The sequence below is a fragment of the Diachasmimorpha longicaudata genome, chromosome 19 (assembly GCF_034640455.1).
Source record: "Diachasmimorpha longicaudata isolate KC_UGA_2023 chromosome 19, iyDiaLong2, whole genome shotgun sequence".
Lineage (NCBI taxonomy): Eukaryota > Metazoa > Arthropoda > Insecta > Hymenoptera > Braconidae > Diachasmimorpha > Diachasmimorpha longicaudata.
This window is the reverse complement of record NC_087243.1, coordinates 1,571,824-1,592,800: the sequence shown is the minus strand read 5'-3', so window position 1 is coordinate 1,592,800 and position 20,977 is coordinate 1,571,824. Positions and strand designations below refer to the sequence as shown.

At 42.3% G+C, this 20,977-nt stretch overlaps 2 protein-coding genes across 3 annotated transcripts; both read left to right on the top strand.

Annotated features, from left to right (window-relative positions):
• Positions 1–13,676: 13,676 nt before the first annotated feature.
• Positions 13,677–15,763, top strand: LOC135171355 (cryptochrome-1-like). Its single transcript, XM_064137840.1, is given in 9 exon segments — positions 13,677–13,703; positions 13,822–13,986; positions 14,162–14,222; positions 14,561–14,695; positions 14,698–14,746; positions 14,914–15,036; positions 15,038–15,074; positions 15,201–15,341; positions 15,413–15,763. Coding segments are annotated over 9 exon segments (1,089 nt in total).
• Positions 15,764–15,845: 82 nt separating this feature from the next.
• LOC135171196 (uncharacterized) lies at positions 15,846–20,284 on the top strand. 2 transcript variants are annotated; one of them, XM_064137581.1, is made up of 5 exons: positions 15,846–16,419; positions 16,791–16,956; positions 17,087–19,360; positions 19,592–19,704; positions 19,794–20,284. In XM_064137581.1, exons 1-3 carry the CDS (start codon positions 16,349–16,351, stop codon positions 17,699–17,701), a joined length of 852 nt encoding a protein of 283 aa, XP_063993651.1. In that variant the 5' UTR covers positions 15,846–16,348; the 3' UTR covers positions 17,702–19,360; positions 19,592–19,704; positions 19,794–20,284. The 2 variants fall into 2 exon arrangements, with proteins under 2 accessions (XP_063993651.1, XP_063993649.1); XM_064137579.1 differs by having other exon boundaries at positions 19,475–19,704.
• The last annotated feature ends 693 nt before the right edge of the window (positions 20,285–20,977 follow it).

The following is a 20,977-nucleotide window of genomic DNA, read 5'->3' as shown; positions in this document are numbered from 1 at the left end:
GCCTCCACGGTAATAATTATCCTATCTCCGAATCCTTTCAATCAATCCTTTTTCCAATAGCTTATTTCCATTTCCTTCCACGACCCTCTGCAGATCCCCGGACTTGACTCCGCTCGACTTTTTCCTCTGGGGCTTCCTCCAGGAAAAAGTTTACTCGGTGGAGTTGGAGAATCGTGAGATGCTGGCGGCACGTATCCACGCGAGCGCAGCTCTCATAACCCCTGAGATGCTGCAAAGAGTCCGCATGGAAGTTCTCAGTAGGGCGAGGATGTGTCTGCAGGAAAACGGCAGGAGATTCGAGCACCTCCTGTGATGAATTTTCAAAAAATGTTCTTTTTAGAACAATCCACGAATCGGCCCTTTCAGGGCCACCAAGAAACGGCCCTTTTCAGGGCCATCAAATTCAGAACGAAGGAAATTTCGAGAACCGCTGAAATCAGATTGTGAATGTGCAATCATTTTTAGTTGGTGAATATTTCATCACCACCATCATCAACTGATTTTTCAGGGCTAACAGGGCTTTACAAAATTAAATCGCCGGGTTTTTTTTTTCCAGCGCTGTAACTTTGAACGCTGTTTTTTTATTCTTTTCGATTAGATTAAGGGATGGAATGGGCCTCAATCGATGGAGAATTTATTCCTCCATCGAATGCCCTTAGTTTCATCCCTTGGCATTAATTAGGGGAGGAGTAAATAATTTTTTCGTTACTCAGGCGTGGAAAGCGGTACCTATCCGCCTGGTTTGAGGACGATAGGTTAGCTATTATAGGACCGGACTCCACCGACATACATTACAGCTCCTAGGAGTCTAGGTACTGCTTTCTAGGAGTATCGGTGCTTACCTACCCTCCGCTAAACGCCTCTAACGGAGACTGTCGTAACTTCGGAGTGACACGACCGATGGGCGATAGCAATACAAAGATAACCCTAAAACTCCATTTCTCAGGTTGCTCAAATGTTAGCATATTTACTACCTCTGACAAAGAAAATTGTCCATAAAAATGTTTCATAATATTAACGCATTATTAATCTTTTAGTATTTCGATTAAGATTCGTTTTCTTTAATTTATCTTGTTTATGTATTTTTCCAAAGAATAATTTTTTTTAAATTAAGCCTATTTCTGTTTTCCACTTTTCATCTTAATCGAAATACCAAAAGATTAATAAGTGCTTTAATATTATAAAATTTTATAAAATTAAATTGATACAAATTATAAAATGTTTTTTGGTGAATAAATTTTGCAATCGTATGATTTCCTCTTTCGATGAACACAACCATGGACAATAGAACCTAAGGAAAACATTAAGATTCGTTTTCTTTAGTTGATATTGTTTATGTATTTTTCTAAAGAATAATTTTTTTTTAATTAAGTCTATTTCTGTTTTTTGCTAGGGGGGGGGGCGAAGCCTCCGGCTCGCCTCGACTGCGACTTGTCACGCCTCGTGCTGCAAACTTCACACTTCTCACAATCCTCCACCTATCGTCCTCATGTCATAATCTACTATTATGTAGCGGGCGGGTGTTCATTTTTTTTATTTCCCTCCCCTTCCTCTTACCCGCCGCCACCAGTCATCTCTTTCTGCCGCCGCAGGGGAGTAGTACGGTATGGTGGGGACACCACTACACTCGCATGTTTTTCTCACCGACGTGCGACTGGGTATTCCACGCCCCTGATTCGTCCAACTTCAACCCTCACTAACTTGAAGAGGGTGCATCTGATCAAAAAGTCGCTCAGGACTTTTCGATCCAGAATTTCACCCCCAACTTAAGTTTAAAGTTTGGACGTGCAATTCTGGGACACCCTGTATATATAATACAGTGTGCCGCGTGCCGATTACAGTGGATTACTGGTGTTCTGGAACACTCGAATGCCGGATTTCGGCAGGTAATTTGCCGAGAGTGGTAGGGGTAATCCGGTGAGGAATTTGTCCATCGAGTGACAATAACACCAGGAGTGAGACAGGAGGTATCGTCTCGTCTCACTTCGAGAGTGTTGTGATGTAGCTAGCGCTACACCCCCAAGGGGAGATCTCAATCGATATACCAAGTTCGACTCAGGGTCCGCGGGGTCGTCACACCCCGCGTGTAAGTGTGGTTTTACCCTCTATTACACCCCTTGCGGGGAGTGTCAGGCTAACGCCAAGGACCACCGGGTAGAGGTTCCCCGCGGGAGCCATGCCAGCGTCTGTTACTTGTGGCTCGACGCCGTCTAGGTTGCTAAGTGTCCTTCGGCCATCTGAACTAGCCGACTGTATGGATTTTTCCCAACCCCCCACGGAAGTGGGTAATGGCTTAAGTGTTTGATATTATGTAAGTAGAGTAGATCAATAGGCCATGCGAGGTTTCCGAAAACGATAATCTGGCAAGGTTGTTTTCATCATCCCGCAGTGAGTGAGACTAAGCCGACTCCCCGCAACGCGTCCTTTGCTCCGCCCTACCTCGCCAGCCCGGCCACTGTTAAGCTCTTAGGCAGGGTCGCCTGTAGGCCCCCTTGCCTGCCCCTGGCGAGATGAGCCCGGCAGGGCCAAGTTGAGGGTCCCTTGAGACTCCCTCCCGGTTCCCGCCGCGCCCCCCCCCCCTCATCAGAGGCGGTCTTCCCCTGCGGCCCTTCGCGCGACCGCTCGGCGGAGGCCGTGCGACAGCAAGGGGGGCCCTTCTGTAAGACGGAGCACTCCTTTCCATCCCGCACCTGGCCCTCGCGGCCGCCTTCCCCGACAGTTTCGGGGTCACCGAACGGACTGTCTGGTCCAGTGGGTACTCCCTTCCGCCCGCGCTGGTCGCCTGCGGATCCTGACCCACTTTGGTCGGTGCCCGCGTTCCCGGGGTCCCGCTGGGCCCAAGGTGCTCCTCCTTCCCCCGCTCTCCGCTGGGTCTCGTAAAAACAAGCCCGGCCGAGGCAGTAGAAGGGGGCCATCCCCAACCTCTTCAAGAACCTCTAGGGAGTTGGGGTCCACCCCCAGTACCAAGTTCATCCCCCCGTCCGCGCTCTTGCAGTCCCTCCACTTTCCAGTGGTGAGAGTCTGGTTCTGCTTGCCTAGTCTTTCCAGGGCCACAACCGCTCCCATGGGTTTTCCCGGGAGAAAGGCTGTCACCCTGGTCAGCTTAGGGAGCGCATGCTTCTCCAATAGGATAAGTGAGGCCCCTGCCCAGGGAGCCAAGGTGGGCACCACGGCCTTCAGCCAGTCCTTCGACCGGTCATCCGTGCATGCCACCCACAGCACTCTTTCCTCATATCGGTGGCCCTCAACGTTCGGAAGCTGACCGTCTAGGCCAGTCCCGAATATTGCTGCCACCAGCGCCTTCTGGACCTGGTCGGCCTGCTCCTTCGTCAGGGACAGCTCTGGATAGCCAGTTGGCACTATGGCTACCCTGCCTCCACTTTCCCCCCCGATGTGACTTCTGCCGCCTCCCGGAACGATGCTGTCCCCAGTCCTTCCTCCGCCCGCACCCTTTTCGCGGGCATGGCCACATCCAGGGGAGTTGAGCCGGAGGACCTGGGCCTCTTGGACTCTGTCCCCTGTTCCTCCTCCCCTTTCGTTACGGTCTTTTCCTGCGGGGATTGTAGATCCCACGAGGCCTCGGCTTTCAGCCTAGCCTGGTGGGCCCTGCTTTTCTCCGCGTCCGTCCGCCCTTTCCTTCTCCTTACCAGGGTGGAGTCAGTGACAGCGGGCCCACCCATAGTATGTCCCCTTGAGGCTGGCTCCCCCTCTATCTCCATCAGCGCTTCCTCCCCTTCTGGTGCCCAAGCGTCGACCGTCGTCTCTTCTACCCTGAAAGCCTCTGCCGTTCCCTCTACGAGGGCACCATCATCGGCGTCACAATTTTCATTATTCTTGGGCGCGATAAGTGTTCCACGAGACTCCTAGGAAGATAAACTCCCCCCCCCCCAAGAGGCTGGAAACGGCGGTAAGGCATAAATATAATGAGGTCCGGCCTGGTTCCCCAAGGGTATCGTTAAAGACACGGTTTTCCAGTGCCATTCAACCCTCGGCACGATAGCTTCCACCTCGGCTTGGGGAGTCTTGTTCGCGGCGATGCCTTGGGTCTTCCTGACTGGTCTTTACTCCCATAGGTCGACATTATAGCTATCGCTAGCCGGGTTCCGAGGTGGGCCCCAGGATCCTGGATTCGGGTACTGTTACCCAGCCTCCTGTCTCCGTCCCCGTGGTACCACCCTATCTCAGGCCTTACTCCTATCCGCCACCTGGGGACGCGCTCAGTCCGTGACTCACTCGTCCCCTTCGTTTCGATTATAGAGCACATCAGGGGTGAGCCTTCGGAAATGGTATTTTAAAATTTAACAAATCGACTTGTTCAAAATTTATTTATAAAATGAAGATAAAAATATTGATTAATCAACAATATGTGAAGAAAAAATCCGAAAATCCAATATTTTCGAGTTGAATATCCGAGTTTAAATATTTTGCAAACAAAACAAGTCGACCTCTTCAAAAATTCAATAACTTCTCAAGTAAGTAATCGCACGTTAGATAACGATTTAAAAAATATTTGTAATTTTATCCGTCACTCACGAAAAAATTATTTAAAATCGATTCAAAAACTATTTGAAATAACTATTTGGAATCTGGTTAAAGTGTTTATTTAAAATCTCATTCAAATATTTTTTCAATTTTTTTTTCAAAATGATCTGAAAGATGAAAAGCATTTTTCAAATGATTGGAAAATTTGAATTTTTTTTCTCAGATTAAACAACGGTTTTACTTTCAAGTCAACAATTTGTAATTTATATTCTAATGTACCTGAAATTCTAAGGTAGAAATAATCAGTAATTAAAAATGTTACGCTTTTTTGTTAAAGAGGACGAGTTGTCAATAGTTTTTTGAGAAAATATGCAATACTCGATTTGAGTAAATTCATATATTTTGCAGAAGTAAGAGGGGAAGACAAAATGAACTGGGAAATTAACAGTCAACTTAAATAGTTAATGACGATGTGAAAAATAGTGGGAAACTGTCTGCACAAAGGCCTCTTGAAAAAAATCGTTTCACGTTGAAATTGAGTTTACATCCCCCAACTGCAAAGCAGGTGGTGCACTAGTTCAGAAGAGGATTCTGACTGTAACTTTAATCTTTTTAGGGCACCATTCAGAGACCTGTCATTACTGGTGTCTCCATTTTCCCGCGCTAATCCCACCGCCATAAACCCCAAGTGTAATTAGTAGTACCTGCACTAACCAAGATCACTTATCGATAATTCACAATTGAAATTGTCACCCGGAACCCGAACCCCATCACTGAAATAAAATTTACAATCATCGGTCCCAGAAATTCCCAAATGTGGCAATTTTTGCCTGTCCCAATTGTAAGGAATTCCGAGGTAATCCCTTCGAAATCGGGAGCAATACTGTTTTTGTGAGTAAGCAGAGAGACCGACCCAGTCTGAGTTTGGGAAATTTTAAAGAGGAAGATTTAATTAACTAGTTCAGGGGAATCCGATATTAATAGTTATCTATATTTTCACGTTTTAAGTTAGGTAGGTTTCGAAAGTAATAAGAGTATTGGTTATGATTGTCGTTATATGGTGACAAAGACAGCCTAATTATCGACCTTTATCGGTAATCGATTTTACGCACAACGAATTAAATCATTGTCCTACCGTTACGCGGATCTGTCGGCCTGGTCGATAAAATATGACGAATGTATAAATACATGTAATAACGTGCTCGATATAAAATGCGATATTATTGTGGTAATTTTAAATATATTCATCAATTATTGGAGTGATTGTTTCTGCTCACATTATTTCCTAAACCTCCAACAATGATTAAGTTTTACGGTTTTGAGAATTAGAAGGTTTGGAGAATTAGAAGGATTGAGAATTTATATTTTGCGGATATTTGACACGCCTCGCGGTTTTAAAATTTTGGCTATTCGGTTCAGGGAAAATTATTGCCTTTTAGCCAAAACAATTACCGAGCCACGGAATTCATTTGAACTGAAACCCTTCTTTTGTTTTCGCGGAAACGTGTAGGTGCAGGTGAAATACTGCCGCTCAGATAAGTGGATTTACGGGGTAGGATGGGTTTGTGTTAAGTTTTAGGGTGGAAGACCACGCGAACAATCACGACCATTGCTCTCGCGTGGATTGACAATGGTCGATTTACGTTTAAGTTAAAATTAGGGCGATAGAAAAATTAGATAAGATCGCAAAAATATTGGTTTGGTTTTTAATAATGAATTACGTTTCTCCTAACACCCTAGATCCCAAGAATACGACCGCGGAGATAAGAATCCAAGTTACGCGGACATTCGAACTTTCGCGCCGAAACCTGTCATTACCGGCCGTAGGCCAACTCTGCGTTACCATAACGCCTGGGGCGCTACGCTCCCGTCGGTCGCCTAAGGTATGATTTAGGGAGGTAATCTCAAACTTTGATGTCGCCGACAAGAAAACAGGGGACAAGTACCTCCGGAAGCCGTGCGTGGCGCTGTACACCGTCTTCCCCTCATGCGCGTTTCGTCCCCACTACTCGGCAATTTCTGCGGTGGAGCGTTCGAATCTCGGCGAAGGCGCTGAATTTTTTTTTTTTACAATTTCTCCCAACAAAAGGTTGGCATGGAAATCAGACAATTAGAATGAAAAATATGGATAAAGAAAGGATAAATGGTGATTTTTTAAAGAATTTATTTATTCATTCGTACATTCTCGCTCACGTTTTTCCATTTTCGCACAAATAAAATATTTACAGGGAGACTCGTTCCACGTCACCCAAGGGGTACTGTCATCGACGCGTTTTATTTAAAGTGGTATCCCCCGTAGGCCTAATCCACTAAGTCGAGGGATGGACAATCGTTATGATTTGCCAACCTTGAAGCGTAAAGAAATAAATAACGTGAAAAACATGTGAGTCCCATCACCTACTGTCTTCTCAACTTACCAATAACCATTGCATCCGAATGGAAAATATATTCAAGATTGTAGAATACAATGGTCGAGAGCTGGAAGACCCAATCGAGCTCCGGGAATCCATCCTAGTGATTATTGTGGTCCATGAATAGGTGAGTCTTAGCTGAAACAGTATATCGTTCATTAGATTTGTCGAGAAATGAGCCAAGTTGAAAGTTTCCACCTATTTTTAAATTCATGATCATGTGTTTGACCAATTTCAAACTCCTGATCATAAATTTAAAATTGGTAAGAAGGTCCAACTTGTTCCAAAGGCATACAGTAGTGTCCCTATTTATGATATTTAACTTCCCTTTGATGAATGCATCTTCTGAGAATTTTTTGCCCCGTGCTTGATAGTCCTTCACGTTGGAGAATTTTTCCGTTTCCCAGCAGACTGTGCAGAAGTTCTCATGAAACCGCTTCTAGATGCGTATTCCACCACGACTTCCGGTTGAGACATCTTCAACGCCAAAACGTGCACACGCAAGTCCAGGAATTTGTGAATGTACATTTTGACTAAATCGTGCTTTGAACAGAAAAAAAGGGATAGCTCGGGTGGAATCTGCTCACTGATCGCTGTCGGGAGGCATTCCAACACATTTGGTGTCTGCAGAACTCTCGTCCCGGCACTCTGCATTAAACTCTCTGAAATCAACGTGATTTCATGGAGTTGGTCCGTTAGGTGAATCAAGCCTCCTCTGCTGATCTCTCCTGTCCACTGATACGGGAGAGAAGTGTCGATACCAGGAGCAGCGAGTGCGGTATTACACTCTTCGCAGGATCTTCGTTGGATTGGAGCTTGCGCGCAATCCAACCCGCCAGGAAGTAGACACCATACCGTTGGGTTGTTGACAACTGACACGCTTCTAGTGCGAGATTAGTCACTGCACTGACGAGAGTGCATGTCACCAGCTCTGGCTCGAGAAAACAAATTCTCGCAGGGACTCGAACCGAACCGACTCGGGAGGAAATATTCCATTTTCCCGGTGAGCACGTATTATTCGTGGAACTGCAACGTAGCTAGAGTAGACACCTCTATGCCACGTTGAATTGGTTTCCATTGAGGAGGCTTGCTGAATGTCAAGGCCTTCACTAACTCCACAAACTCCGTCAGCTTCTTCCTCCTATCGCTACTCCTGGTGTCGTTCCCGAGGGCTTCACTTTTATGTCTCCCAGACATAGAGTACCATTCATGGACTTGAAGAATGAACCACTCTGTGGTTTCCGCTGCTGGAAGAACCGTTGATTCGGCGTTTTTAGCCAAGAGAGTTGAAGCTTTACCAACCTCCATAGAGAAAACCTCACGGGCAAGCCTGACATTCATTTTGTTGAATTTACCAGGCTGCAAATGTTCCACCTTCAATTTGTAGGCTACTGTAATTCCCCCACGTCCATAATTGTTAGCCTCGACCAGTGACGCAACATGCTGCATAGAAATGATCATCCCAGGCAGATTGTTGGCGAGTTTTATCTCCGCGGGGATGTAAAAATCGGTTCTCTCCAGTTGGCACCACATATTTTTTAGGAGATGCTCACGATCTGGAGCCATCCATAGTTGTTCACCTTCCTGGAGAGGATGAGGGCAAGACGGGGTGCTTTGGTTTTGAATGCAATGAACCCCTTGAGAATTCCACAATGCTTGATTACCAGGTCCTGAATCTGATGACAAGCATACAACATGGAGTCCGGCATCACCAAGCATTTGAATGATGTGCAATAGATAATTCCACCGTTTCTTAGCATCAATAGATGCACCTGTTAGTGCATAAGAAACTGGCTGCTTCCAGTGTGAAGAAACTCCACGAGCCACGACTGCCAGAGCATGGGAAGCTTGTGTAGCCGCTTCCGTTTCATCTCGAGCAAGTTCCGTAGTCACTAAACCGATGAATTTTCCCAATCCACGGTCGTATTCCACTGTCGGATGGATCGCCATTTCGTCGAAGCTCAAAACACAGAGACGAGCATTGGGAGTGTCATCCTGAGCCACTTTCTCTTCAAGCCATTCGATAGTTTCCGGTGTCACGCCCGGTTCAAAAGTAATGTGAGAAATTCTACGGAAGATCGTCGTATATGCGGGTAATGGGAAATGTTCTTCCTCCCGCAAATATTTATATCCAGCAGCCCGAACTTTACACAATATTCGGACTGCTTTCCGGATGGTTTCTTCAGACCAACGTCGGGTGTTCGAGATCGAACCGTCGCATTGCATCAAAAGAATTTGGTCATCATTGAGAAACATCTTCAGATTACTCTTCAAAGTCTCCACTTTCTGTTCAGCATCCCGGGCCTACGCACAAAAAGGGGGGCTTAGAATATGAATAGCATAGGGGAATATTTTCGATCATAAAATGACCAACACCTTATGGAATTGACTTTAAAATTATCACAAGGAAAAAACTTCCATTTAGCTCGGATGACTTCAGCCTCTCACCTCACGACTCCATCAATCCACCCTGGGAACCCCCTTTTCTCTTTCAACTCGGGAATAAAAATAATATCAATTGAAATTACCTTTCGTTCTGCTGCTGCGAGCTTTCTCTTTGTTGCCACATTGTCTCTATTCAATTCTTCAATATTGGCTCTTAAAGCAGCAATTATATCGCAATTCTGTCGTGAAGTCATAGATTGAAGGCGTTCAAGATCACGATGATCGTCGATCATCCCTTCATCCTCATTAACAGTGCAAGAGAAGGCTGAGAGACAAGCTTCCATAGGAGTCTCCTCAGGGCTGCCCGCTAGAGTTGTGAGTCCTGAAGGCAATACGATGATTATCAAAAGCGATAAATGCATTGTTGAAAAACATTAAATTATTATCTGTAAATGCAAAAGAGCTTTAAAAAAAATATTTGAAAATTGTTGACCAACTTAATGAATCTTTCATAGAAACCCCTGGTGAAACAGTGTCCATTAGAATATTGAAAACCCATTGGCTGATAGACATAATCATTGGGGATTTTTTTTCGTTATTTAATTTTTTAGTGAACCTCACTTCCCAATCTATTAATCCACACATTGTCAAGTATCCCACTTATCTCTTCCTTAGTCAAAAAATGGAAAAAATTAATAATGGAACTTTTTTAATGGTGGTCCATGTAAGTCCAGATGTCCACATGACCTCACCATTGCTTGATAATTGTTCTTATTGATTCTGAATTACTTACGTTCCCTTTTTGGTGGACGTCTTATGAATATATCTGGCACAACATCCTTCTTCAGCATCTCCTTATCGCCCTTCCTTTCCCATTGATCGTTGCCAAAGGGTCCCTATGATCAATCGATTGTTAAACAAAATATATTTATTGGCGAATAAGACAATAAAAACAAATTGTTGCTTTTGCACCTCGCACAACTGACTATCCACTGTGGATGCTTTATCGCTTGCCAACAAATCACCACAATTTTCCAGCTATTTTCTTCGTCTATCGGTTTTTTTCTCAGATGGAAGAGAGAAAAACCAATAACTGTCTCTCGATGAATTTTTACAATTCACAATTACACAAGATTTCACAATTTTCACAAAATTTAATTCACACACGATGTGTAAATCGATTCCTACAGGTCTCGATAGAGTAAAACAATGGGCGATCGCGAATCATAAACAAATCTCCCCCCCCACTCTAACGCCCCTCCGTAAAAAAACATTTTGATTTGTAGGTCAATCAATGAATTTACTTACATTATTTTGAATATTACTAGCATCCCATTATTCCTAATCAATAGGAAAATAGATTATTCTATATTTCATTAGCAAATAGTTCAGTAATTCGCGGGAATAAGTGGGAAAATCATGGGGAACGGGATACTAAATTAAACAAAAAATAACAATGATTCTCATTATTTTTGTGTTTTTCCTTTATTTTCTTCTTTGTAAAGAATTTTTTTACATTTTTCCGTACTTTTCAAAATCATGTTACATTTTAAGAAATAATCTCTGCGCCGAATAGCTTAGAAGAGTGGGGATGACCAGGAGTTGAGGGGAAGGTGAAAGTGTCCGCCGCGCGCCCTCCTGGCGCTTGCGAGACCATGTCCCCTGTTTTTCACTTGAGATTACCTCCCTAAATCATACCTTGGCCATGCGCCGAGCTGTGCTTAGCAACAGTCTCTACGCAGGCATCGCCGACATAACCACGTGTTGCTGCTGTGAAGTGAATTACTTGTTAAATTAGTACATAGTGATAATTAATAATTAGTTGCTATCGGACCATCACCCAGAGGACATCGGATCACTAGGACAACCCATTGAGAACCAATCGTAGCCGAATCGACCCTCTGTTCGAGAGATAGCCGATATTGTCTCTAAGTGCGTATACGTCGTAACCGTGAGTTTTTTTTGTTCATTGTTAATAATGGTTATTAAGATTTAGAATAATTCATCCTAAATTCTCATCTCAGGGTATTATTTATCGGTTCGTTTAGTTTATTAAGATTATGCTCTGTGCGGTAGAGCCTAAATAACGCCACAATTATGCAGTTACGCTTTTTGCATTGTGATGTATATCGATAGAGTGGACACACGAGCAAGAGAGACGCGAAAGATTATCATAAGACCAGCAATCTCGCGAATTTCCCGGATCGACCGGAGGTTAAATATATACGTAGAGAAGTACGGACAAATTCAGGGTTAGGGAAAAATTGGGAGTGTTTAGAAGCCTTAGAGGAAATCGTGTCGGTCCTGCGCTCGCGTCGCGGAGAGGGGTAATAAAAATTACCATCCGACGTGGGCGGAGGAAGAATCCGTTCGCGACATCTTCTCGGGATGAACAGCCTGGCTGCAAGTGCCAGCACCTCAGAGGGAGGGTCCGCGAGGTAGATTGAGATTGGGTTAAGTATGGAAGGTCAGTAGGGGGTGTCGCGGCCAACACCCCACTGAATCGCCAATTTTAAATAAACTATTAAGGAAATTTGAGTATCCGCGAATCCCCGGGGAACCACCCGGGAAGACTAGCCGCGATAATCGCGTGAAGGATGAATATCGGGGAGTTGTGGTTCCCCCATTCAATTTTGAATGGGGAGGTTTTGGCGCGCGGAGCGACACCGGCGCCACCGTAGTATATCCGCCAGAACATTAGTTCTGGCGAGACAGAGTTCCGTTACTCCTCGTCCACTTCCTGCTAGGACACGAGACCGAGAGGAGGTCCACTCTCGCCGCACCCCGAGGAAACATCAGGGACGCCATGGGAGGATCCCAACCAGCCAACAAAATTCGCGCGAAGGTGAGAGGTCGAAATTTAGTTATTTTCCCAGTCACCCCGTTGACTGGAGAATCGCGAATTTAAATTATGGATGAACGAATATCCCGATCGATCCACGGATCGAACGGTGTTCCCCCCGTAGAGGTGGTCGCGCGGGTTCGGTCGTGGTTCACCCGAAGACTACGGCCGGTCGGCTGTGCATTTGTCAATTTTACCCCAGGAGATCGTCCCCGTGGGAGGTTAGTACCGGTTGTGAGGGAATATGAATAAGAGTCCCGGGGAAAAGTCAACGGAAAACCCCGTGGAACGTGAGTTTTTTTTTGTTGCGACGCCTTATTGGGGACACAGGCGTGCCATCGGGGCCTGGGGTATTCCCCCCCCCCCCTTCCCGTACGTCCCGCTCAACGTTGAGCGAGAACTCCGGCTCAACGGCGTCGGAAAATTCCCGTGGTACGGAAACGGGGATATATTAATCTCCGTCCGCGGTGAAAATCCCCCATTTTGGGAGATGATGCGCTAATTGTCCCCCTCGGTGGTGGAGTTTATCCGAATCCAATCGGATGAAGCATTACCGGGATAGAAAAATTAAAAGAGGTGAAAACATCCTCACGTGCGCCGTGCACGTTGAGCGTAGCGCTATCTCTCTCGCACCTTGTGCCTCGCTCTCTCTCTCTCTCCCTCTCTATCGTTTGAAGCCCCTTCCAGGCCTTGTGAGAACTCACGGTGGTTCTCAACCTGTATTAAGGGCCCCTTATATTTCTTTTTTTTTTTGTTTTGTCTCACCATTGGCCTCAGCCGGTTGGGGAGAGCCCCGAACCCTTCCCGAGGGCTCGCGGAGTCGCGTGGGGGTTTATTATACAGGGTGTCCCAGAATTGCACGTCCAAACTTTAAACTTAAGTTGGGGGTGAAATTCTGGATCGAAAAGTCCTGAGCGACTTTTTGATCAGATGCACCCTCTTCAAGTTATTGAGGCTTGAAGTTGGACGAATCAGGGGCGTGGAATACCCAGTCGCACGTCGGTGAGAAAAACATGCGAGTGTAGTGGTGTCCCCACCATACCGTACTACTCCCTTGCGGCGGCAGAAAGAGATGACTGGTGTCGAAATATGTAATCGAAATACTAAAAGATTAATAATGCTTTAATATTATAAAATATTATAAAATTAAATTGATACAAATTATAAAATGTTTTTTGGTGAATCAATTTTGCAATCGTATGATTTCTTCTTTCGATGAACACAACCATGGACAATAGAACCTAAGTAAAACGTTAAGATTCGTTTTCTTTAGTTGATATTGTTTATGTATTTTTCTAAAGAATAATTTTTTTTTAATTAAGTCTATTTCTGTTTTTCGCTGGGGGGGGGGGCGAAGCCTCCGGCTCGCCTCGACTGCGACTTGTCACGCCTCGTGCTGCAAACTTCACACTTCTCACAATCCTCCACCTATCGTCCTCATGTCATAATCTACTATTATGTAGCGGGCGGGTGTTCATTTTTTTTATTTCCCTCCCCTTCCTCTTACCCTCCGCCACCAGTCATCCCTTTCTGCCGCGGCAGGGGAGTAGTACGGTATGGTGGGGACACCACTACACTCGCATGTTTTTCTCACCGACGTGCGACTGGGTATTCCACGCCCCTGATTCGTCCAACTTCAAGCCTCAATAACTTGAAGAGGGTGCATCTGATCAAAAAGTCGCTCAGGACTTTTCGATCCAGAATTTCACCCCCAACTTAAGTTTAAAGTTTGGACGTGCAATTCTGGGACACCCTGTATATTTGAAGCAGGGGATAAATAATTTACGGGGTCTCCAACCCATCGTCAGAAAATCCCGAGCATCACGACTCGTGGAATCTATCACATTCTCTAGTCTTCTTTTTTTTGTTGTTATATGGCCATCGATCAATAAAAATCGATAAAATTTATATTTGGATTTTTTATTCGATTCCTTCCATTTAGTCGGACTAATTTCGCCCTATCCCTCGAATCCACCCCTCTCTCCACTACCTAGCATACTGAGCAGCGCGAGCAAATACCACCTTTCCCTTGACCCTTCAGTTTAAGTTATTACGTTTAAGTCATTACGTTTACGTTTTAGTTAGAGTTTTTGTCCGTTGTCGTGAGTTATCCGCTTCGGTTAGGTTTACGGTTTGTTATTTTCCGTCGAGACAAAAAATAACTGGCGCCCTTTAGAGCATCAAGGGAAAAGGGCGGGTTAAATGGTAAGTTTTTAGTTAGTGAAAAATCTACCACGTTACATAATATATTAATTATTCAAAATATACTCTGCAAAATTAAATGCCACGAAATACCTTCGAGTACCACTTCTCGATGAAATTGGTGAGGAAGAAATTCAAAATTTTTTTTAAATTTCAAATTCCCCATCTCCCCCCCTAATGACGCCTTTCGAAAAGAAAAATGGTTATGTAAAACCCCAATGAGCCCAACAAACGGTAGGGTTCGATACTGAGGGAGAAAGTGAAGGACTTCTCCGACTTGAACGTCACCTGGAGCGAAAGCCCTGGATAACGAGCTTTGGCCGACCTAAGATGACACCCCAATCTCTACTCCCAAGCCGGACCAGTCTACCACCCTCAGTCCACGATTTTTCTACTATTAACTTCGAGATCTCTACAAAAAAGTGACTATTTTTGTATTTTATATGATCCTCATCCCCCAGAGGCTACGTCAATCTATCAAGACATTTTTAGAAAAGAAACTTCAATCACTAAAATCTAAAAAATCATATTCACCCATTGATATGGATTTCATATAAATATTTAAAACGTTTGTTCTATAATTGAAGATTAAAAAAACAATGCGAAACCTCGTTCGCTGCAGGGTCAATTGCTGCAGCGGGAATTTTTCTACTGTGCAGCAACGAAAACTCAAAATTTCGATCGGATGCAAGGAAATCCACTTTGTCCAAGGAAATCCAAAAAATCCTGAGGCATTAGCTAAATAGGCGAACGTGAGTAGCAATCGAAATTCTTTCGAATTCAAATAAATTCCTCAGGACATTCAATTGGATGTCTTCAAGTAGTTCAAGGAAATAACGACAATTCGTTAAATTTTTCGATGTTTGATGACGAAAAAGGCGAAGAGTGGGTTCCCATAGAGCGATGCAATAATGACACAGCTGAAGGAAGCGGGCTGGATGCATCATTTAGCTCCTCATGAAGTTGCCTGCTACCTGACTAGAGGAGATCTTTGGATTTCCTGGGAAAAAAGGATAAAGGTTCACCATACTCTCATTATCATTGTTATCCTCATTAAATAAGTCCATTCAGGACATGATCTCGTTCAAAGATGTTTGATGAGTTGCTGCTGGCATATGGATGTGACTGTCTTGCACTCTTCATTTTTTCAACATATTTTCCATTGCTACTGTCCAGTGATATTTGGCGGGAAAGCCGACCCCAATGGGGTAATCCCCATATCCGGCAAGTGGAATTTGTTCCTAACATATATGGTGACCTGCAGCATCAATACAATTCTGAGTACGAGTCACCACTGATTCTGTACATCGTATCAAAACTTGCAATGAGATTTCTCTACACACTGCTGGAATCTCATTACAAAGAATGTCTACGTTATGTGGTTTACGTTTGTACACCTCATCTTTTACTGTGCCCCACAAGAAGAAATCCAGTGGTGTAAGGTCTGGAGAGCGTGCTGGAAACTCGATTGGCCCCCTGCGTCCTATCCACTGGCCCGACAAATTTTGATCCAGGTAAGCTCGTACGTCCCTGTGATAGTGCGGCGGAGCACCATCTTATTGAAAATAAAAATCATCATTACCGTATAATGCAGGAATGGCAGGAAATATGGAATCAGCAAGCATTGTTAGGTAATTAATACCAGTTACAGTGCCTTCAAATCGAAAAGGTTAAATGAGTCCCCTTGAAGACAAACCGCACCACACATTTACACCAGGCAAATTTACAGCTTTTTCAATTGTCCTATTCTAAAAGGGACACACATGTCACAATCGATTGTATCGAAAATCTCGCAAAAGTGAAGGCACGATTCCTTATTGGTTCACTGACAGTGCCGCGAGATTTTTCATTTGAAATATTCTCATATCATTGGTTAGACGTTCGCTCCACCTGGTGTGCCAGCTGTCAACGTACGTTCACGTGCCCACGCCAATTTCCAACCTATTCCTTTTCACCATTCGGTAATCACACCAGGCAACCGTTCTTCCAAATTACGTGATCTTTCGAAACGAAATCCACGTGAAAAATGTCAGTGCAAAGTCATCCATTTACCTCTACTGAGGAAATTATCAATTTTGAGACGGGAGACACAGCTGTGTAAGTATTTTTTTATTCTAATTGTTAATTTCTCTGCAAACATATATTGAAAAGTACGCACCATAACCTCTCAAGTCACATGGCATTAACAAATTCGTTTCATCTACACTCAAGAATTAATATCAACGACCTCTTTTTTAGTTTTCATGTTTTTTTTCTTATTCTAATCTAATTGTTAATTTCTCTGCAAACCAATATAGAAAAGTACGCACCATAACCTCTCAAGTCACATGGCATTAACAAATTCGTTTCATCGACACTCAAGAATTAATATCAACGACCTCTTTTTTAGTTTTCATGGTAGAAAACTAAAAAAGATTGACATAGAAATTGTAGGATATCGAGGAAATCGATTTTTGTTCATTTGACAGGATACTCTCAGGTTACGTCGATAAGATTGATGGGATGAAAACTGTCAGCAATGGAAAAAAAACTTTGCTAAAGTTCGTAATGAACAATGGGGATGGAGCGAGGATTCGTGTACTGATGTGGGACAATGTCGCCAAGGTCAACTCACCGAAAATTTCTCATTACCAGGTGTTTCTTCATGTTAATAATAGTTAGTTGTCACAACAGAATTTTCATCATCAATATTCATATTCATTAATCGAAAACCGTGAACTATGGGTAACACATTTATGTTTACAAAAAAAACAATTCCCTACAGAAAATGTATATCACTATGGGTTGCATTACTCCTGTCAATACTGCTTATCATGGGAACGAAGACGTTGTTGATGTGGAGTTCAACGTTCAGGCAGCGAGCACCATAAAATATCTGGGAAGTCTCGATGGAGCTGGAATAATTGTCCCAGAAAATTACCCTGAAGTTGCCATGGAAACTCTACTTCGTCACCAAAACGCTCCAGTGTCAGTTACTGGATTCATCAAGAGTCCATTCGTTGAAGTTGTTCATTTCTCAGCTTCGTACGGTGGAGGCAGCATTGTCAATGGCAAACACAGACTCGCTGTCCAAATTGCTATTTTCAAGGAGACGAAAGAGATTAAGGTTGGAACGTGTGTCAAGCTCATGGGGAAACTGAAGTCCAGGGTCTTGAAGACAAACAAGGCATATCCCGAGTACTACTTCGAAGTTCCAGACATGAGTCATGTCGTTTTGATCGAGGGTAAAACGGCTACGGAGGAAGAAATGTCAAAAGCGATCATCTCAGCGACCTCTAAACGCTACTCGACTGGAGATTTACCGGAACCAAAACGTTTCTCGAACGGTCAGGGTGTAGAAGAAATTCAGAGAGCGATGTCAATTGAGAAGAATGACTAGGTTCAAAGGGGTATTATTATCTGTACTGTTATTTCAACTGAGAGACAATATTTATTGCTGTTATCACTAATCTTTTCGTAGATTTTTCTCAAATTAAATTCCCTGTGATTTCATGGAGATTGAGAAAAAAATTTTCAAGAGAACAATCATAATGTAAAAAATAATTTCGTCACGTAAAGGACTTAACTTTCTAAAAAAAAATTATTCGAGGCTAGAATTTCATTAACTTAGAGATGACTAGAGAAAGACTAGATTTATCGATAACTTCTTTTCAAAGACTAAAAAACTATAAATTGACTAGGGCAGTATTTCCTTAACCTAAACTCGACGAGAGAAAGACTAGAGACGTAAATTAATTGGAAACTCCAATTTGTGATATACATTCGTGAATAATAATAATTTAATTTATAAAAATATAACTAATTGTGATATGCAAGGGCCAAATGTACAAAGCACTAGAGCAGTATTTCCTTAACCTAAACTCGACTAGAGAAAGACTAGAGACGTAGATTAATTGGAAACTCCAATTTGTGATATTCATTCGTGAGTAATAATAATTTAATTTATCAAAATATAACTAATCGTTATATGCAAGGGCCAAATGTACAAAGCACTAGAGCAGTATTTCCTTAACCTAAACTCGACTAGAGAAAGACTAGAGACTTAAATTAATTGGAAACTCCAATTTGTGACATTCATTCGTGAAAAATAATTTAATTTATCAAAATATAACTAATCGTGATATTCAAGGGCCAAATGTACAAAGCATTAATAGAAACAAAGATTCGAATCGTAGATAATTTAGAGCCTACAAAAAATATTTTTAAACAGTTCTTGCATAATCAATACTTTTAATATGAGAAAAAGACTAATTAAGTTCTCTGACGAATATGATTGTTACACATCTTGAGTAGAATCGAATTTCCATTTTCTCATACATAGATGGAAAGATTGTTTGTATTCCATCGATACTTTAAGATAATTGTGTACCTTTTTTCAATCGATTCTTTAAGATAGTTGTGTATATTTTTCAGTTAAAAAAAGTTCAATTTTATGTTTTATGTGATTCAAGCAAACAGCATGCACTTGAAAAAATATTGTTATTCAAAAGCGAAAAAATGAGTGAAACAAAATTGTAATAATCCCATTATCCTCATTGCCATATAATGTATGTAACGTAATGTTTCTTTGTATTCTCTTCCCGTTTGTAAGATGTTTGTATGGAAAATAAAGGGTGATTTTGTCATAAAACAGAAATTTTTTGTCATAAAAAACAGAAATAAATAAACGAACATCACTTTTAATTGAATTTGGTACAATTTTCTCTTCATTTTGAAATGAGGGAAAGGAATTATTGCGGGAAGGAGAAATTTGCGACGGTCGTTCATGCGGATTGGGGTGGATATTCATGGAAAGAGCATGAGCTACACGAGACTTTGGGTGCTATTTTGTCAATATAAAACAGAAGTATTGTTGTTTCCCACATTATTGAATAGTTATAATCTAAAAACAATTCAGAAATCATATTTTAACAGTTCCGGAAGTTGTGAGACACCAAAAAGCATCGAGTTTCATTCTTTGATGTTAAAATATCAAAAATTGATAACTCACGAAGAGATTCGAATGGTCCATTGAATTTCGTAGGAGAAAAAAACTACAGTAAGTAGATTCATTTGTATTTTCTATATCTATGATGACTCCAATAAATTACATGATCTTTAATTTTCTTTTCCACGAGAAATTAGGCTCTGAAACAAAATTTCATGTCTGTAGGTAAATAAATACGCCTAACCTCCATTCACAGTTCATGTCGCCCTACTTGCATGGAATTCTCTACTCTTAGATGATAATAACGATGCACAACGAATACAAAACGTGATTCTCTTGCAGGGAAATAAATTTCAGAGCGCTGAGGGGTCGATGGGCTAATTCTTTCATTATTCACTCGAGTTGTCAAGAACCAAATCCTGTGCTCCGTTCATATCCTCAATCACTCAGTCAAGGTAAGCAGATACTTTTTTCGTGCATTCGACTGAAATTTTCATTACGAATGAAATTTTTCTGTATTGAAATTGAATGTTTTTCTTTTCAGATTCCTCGCACTCCTTCCTGAAGTGATTGTCAGCATCAAGAACATTGCAGTGATTATCCCATCGAAACATTTACAGATTTTCAAGAAAAAATAGTTTCAAGAGTTTACACATAGAGAATCAGATCCGAGAACTCAGATCCTAGAAACCAGATCCTAGAACACAAATCGTAGAACTCAGGTCCTAGAACTCACATCGAGTCGTACAGAATCGGAGCCAGAAATTTCAGAGTCCAGAAATTTTCAACCGTAAAACCAGTCACGAGTCTTTTCATACAGATACTGAAACATACAACCAATACAAGAATCCAACTTTCCAGAGATTCAAAACCGAAAACTCAGTTTCAAGTTTTTGAATACAGATACGGAAACTTCCATTTAATATGACAAAACACTAGATATTGAACGAAACAAAATAGATCGAGATTTACTTGCAATTGTAATAACAGAATAAACACGCTGAATGTTTGAGTCCAAAGGTTCTATTGATATTCAAGAAGAAAATAAATGATTTTTTTTTTCTGAAATAACCTGTTCTAATAATTTCTTCCCTTAAAACCAACCATTATCATTCAGTTTCAGCAAACACAATTGATTTATCTAGCCACAAAATTCAATAAATCTGTAGGAAATCATCATTTTCCCTATCAATTAGTAGTATTGAACAATTGTAGTCATTACTTCGATTGATAAAATGCCCAGAAGAAAGATCCAACGAACACCAGAAGAAGAAGCAGAATTGAAAAAGGTAAGGCGTGAAAAGAATACAGCCCAGCAGAAATTACGTCGACAAAAACGTCGAGTTGATCAGATGGCTAACCTTCGGGGTCATAGAATTGACCTAGATATTCCCATACAACATTCAGTCAAACAGCCAACCATTAAAGATTCGGTAGTTTGTTCAGAATGGATTCCCTTACAAGCAAAACGCATGTCAACGGTGTCAGGAATCGTTAATACAAATATTGGAAATACAGGTCCCAGGCTAGAAAGAAGTGAAAGAAGTATTGCTGAACACTATATAGGACCCATGGACATGATTTGTTGTCATTGCAACGCGAAGCATTTTGCATTTGAGCGAACGTCAGGTAAGAAAGATTCATTCCAGAGTTGTTGTGGTCACGGAGCTGTGAGATTAGAATCTTTACCTGAACCACCAGGAATATTGCGTGAATTATTCGACGGCA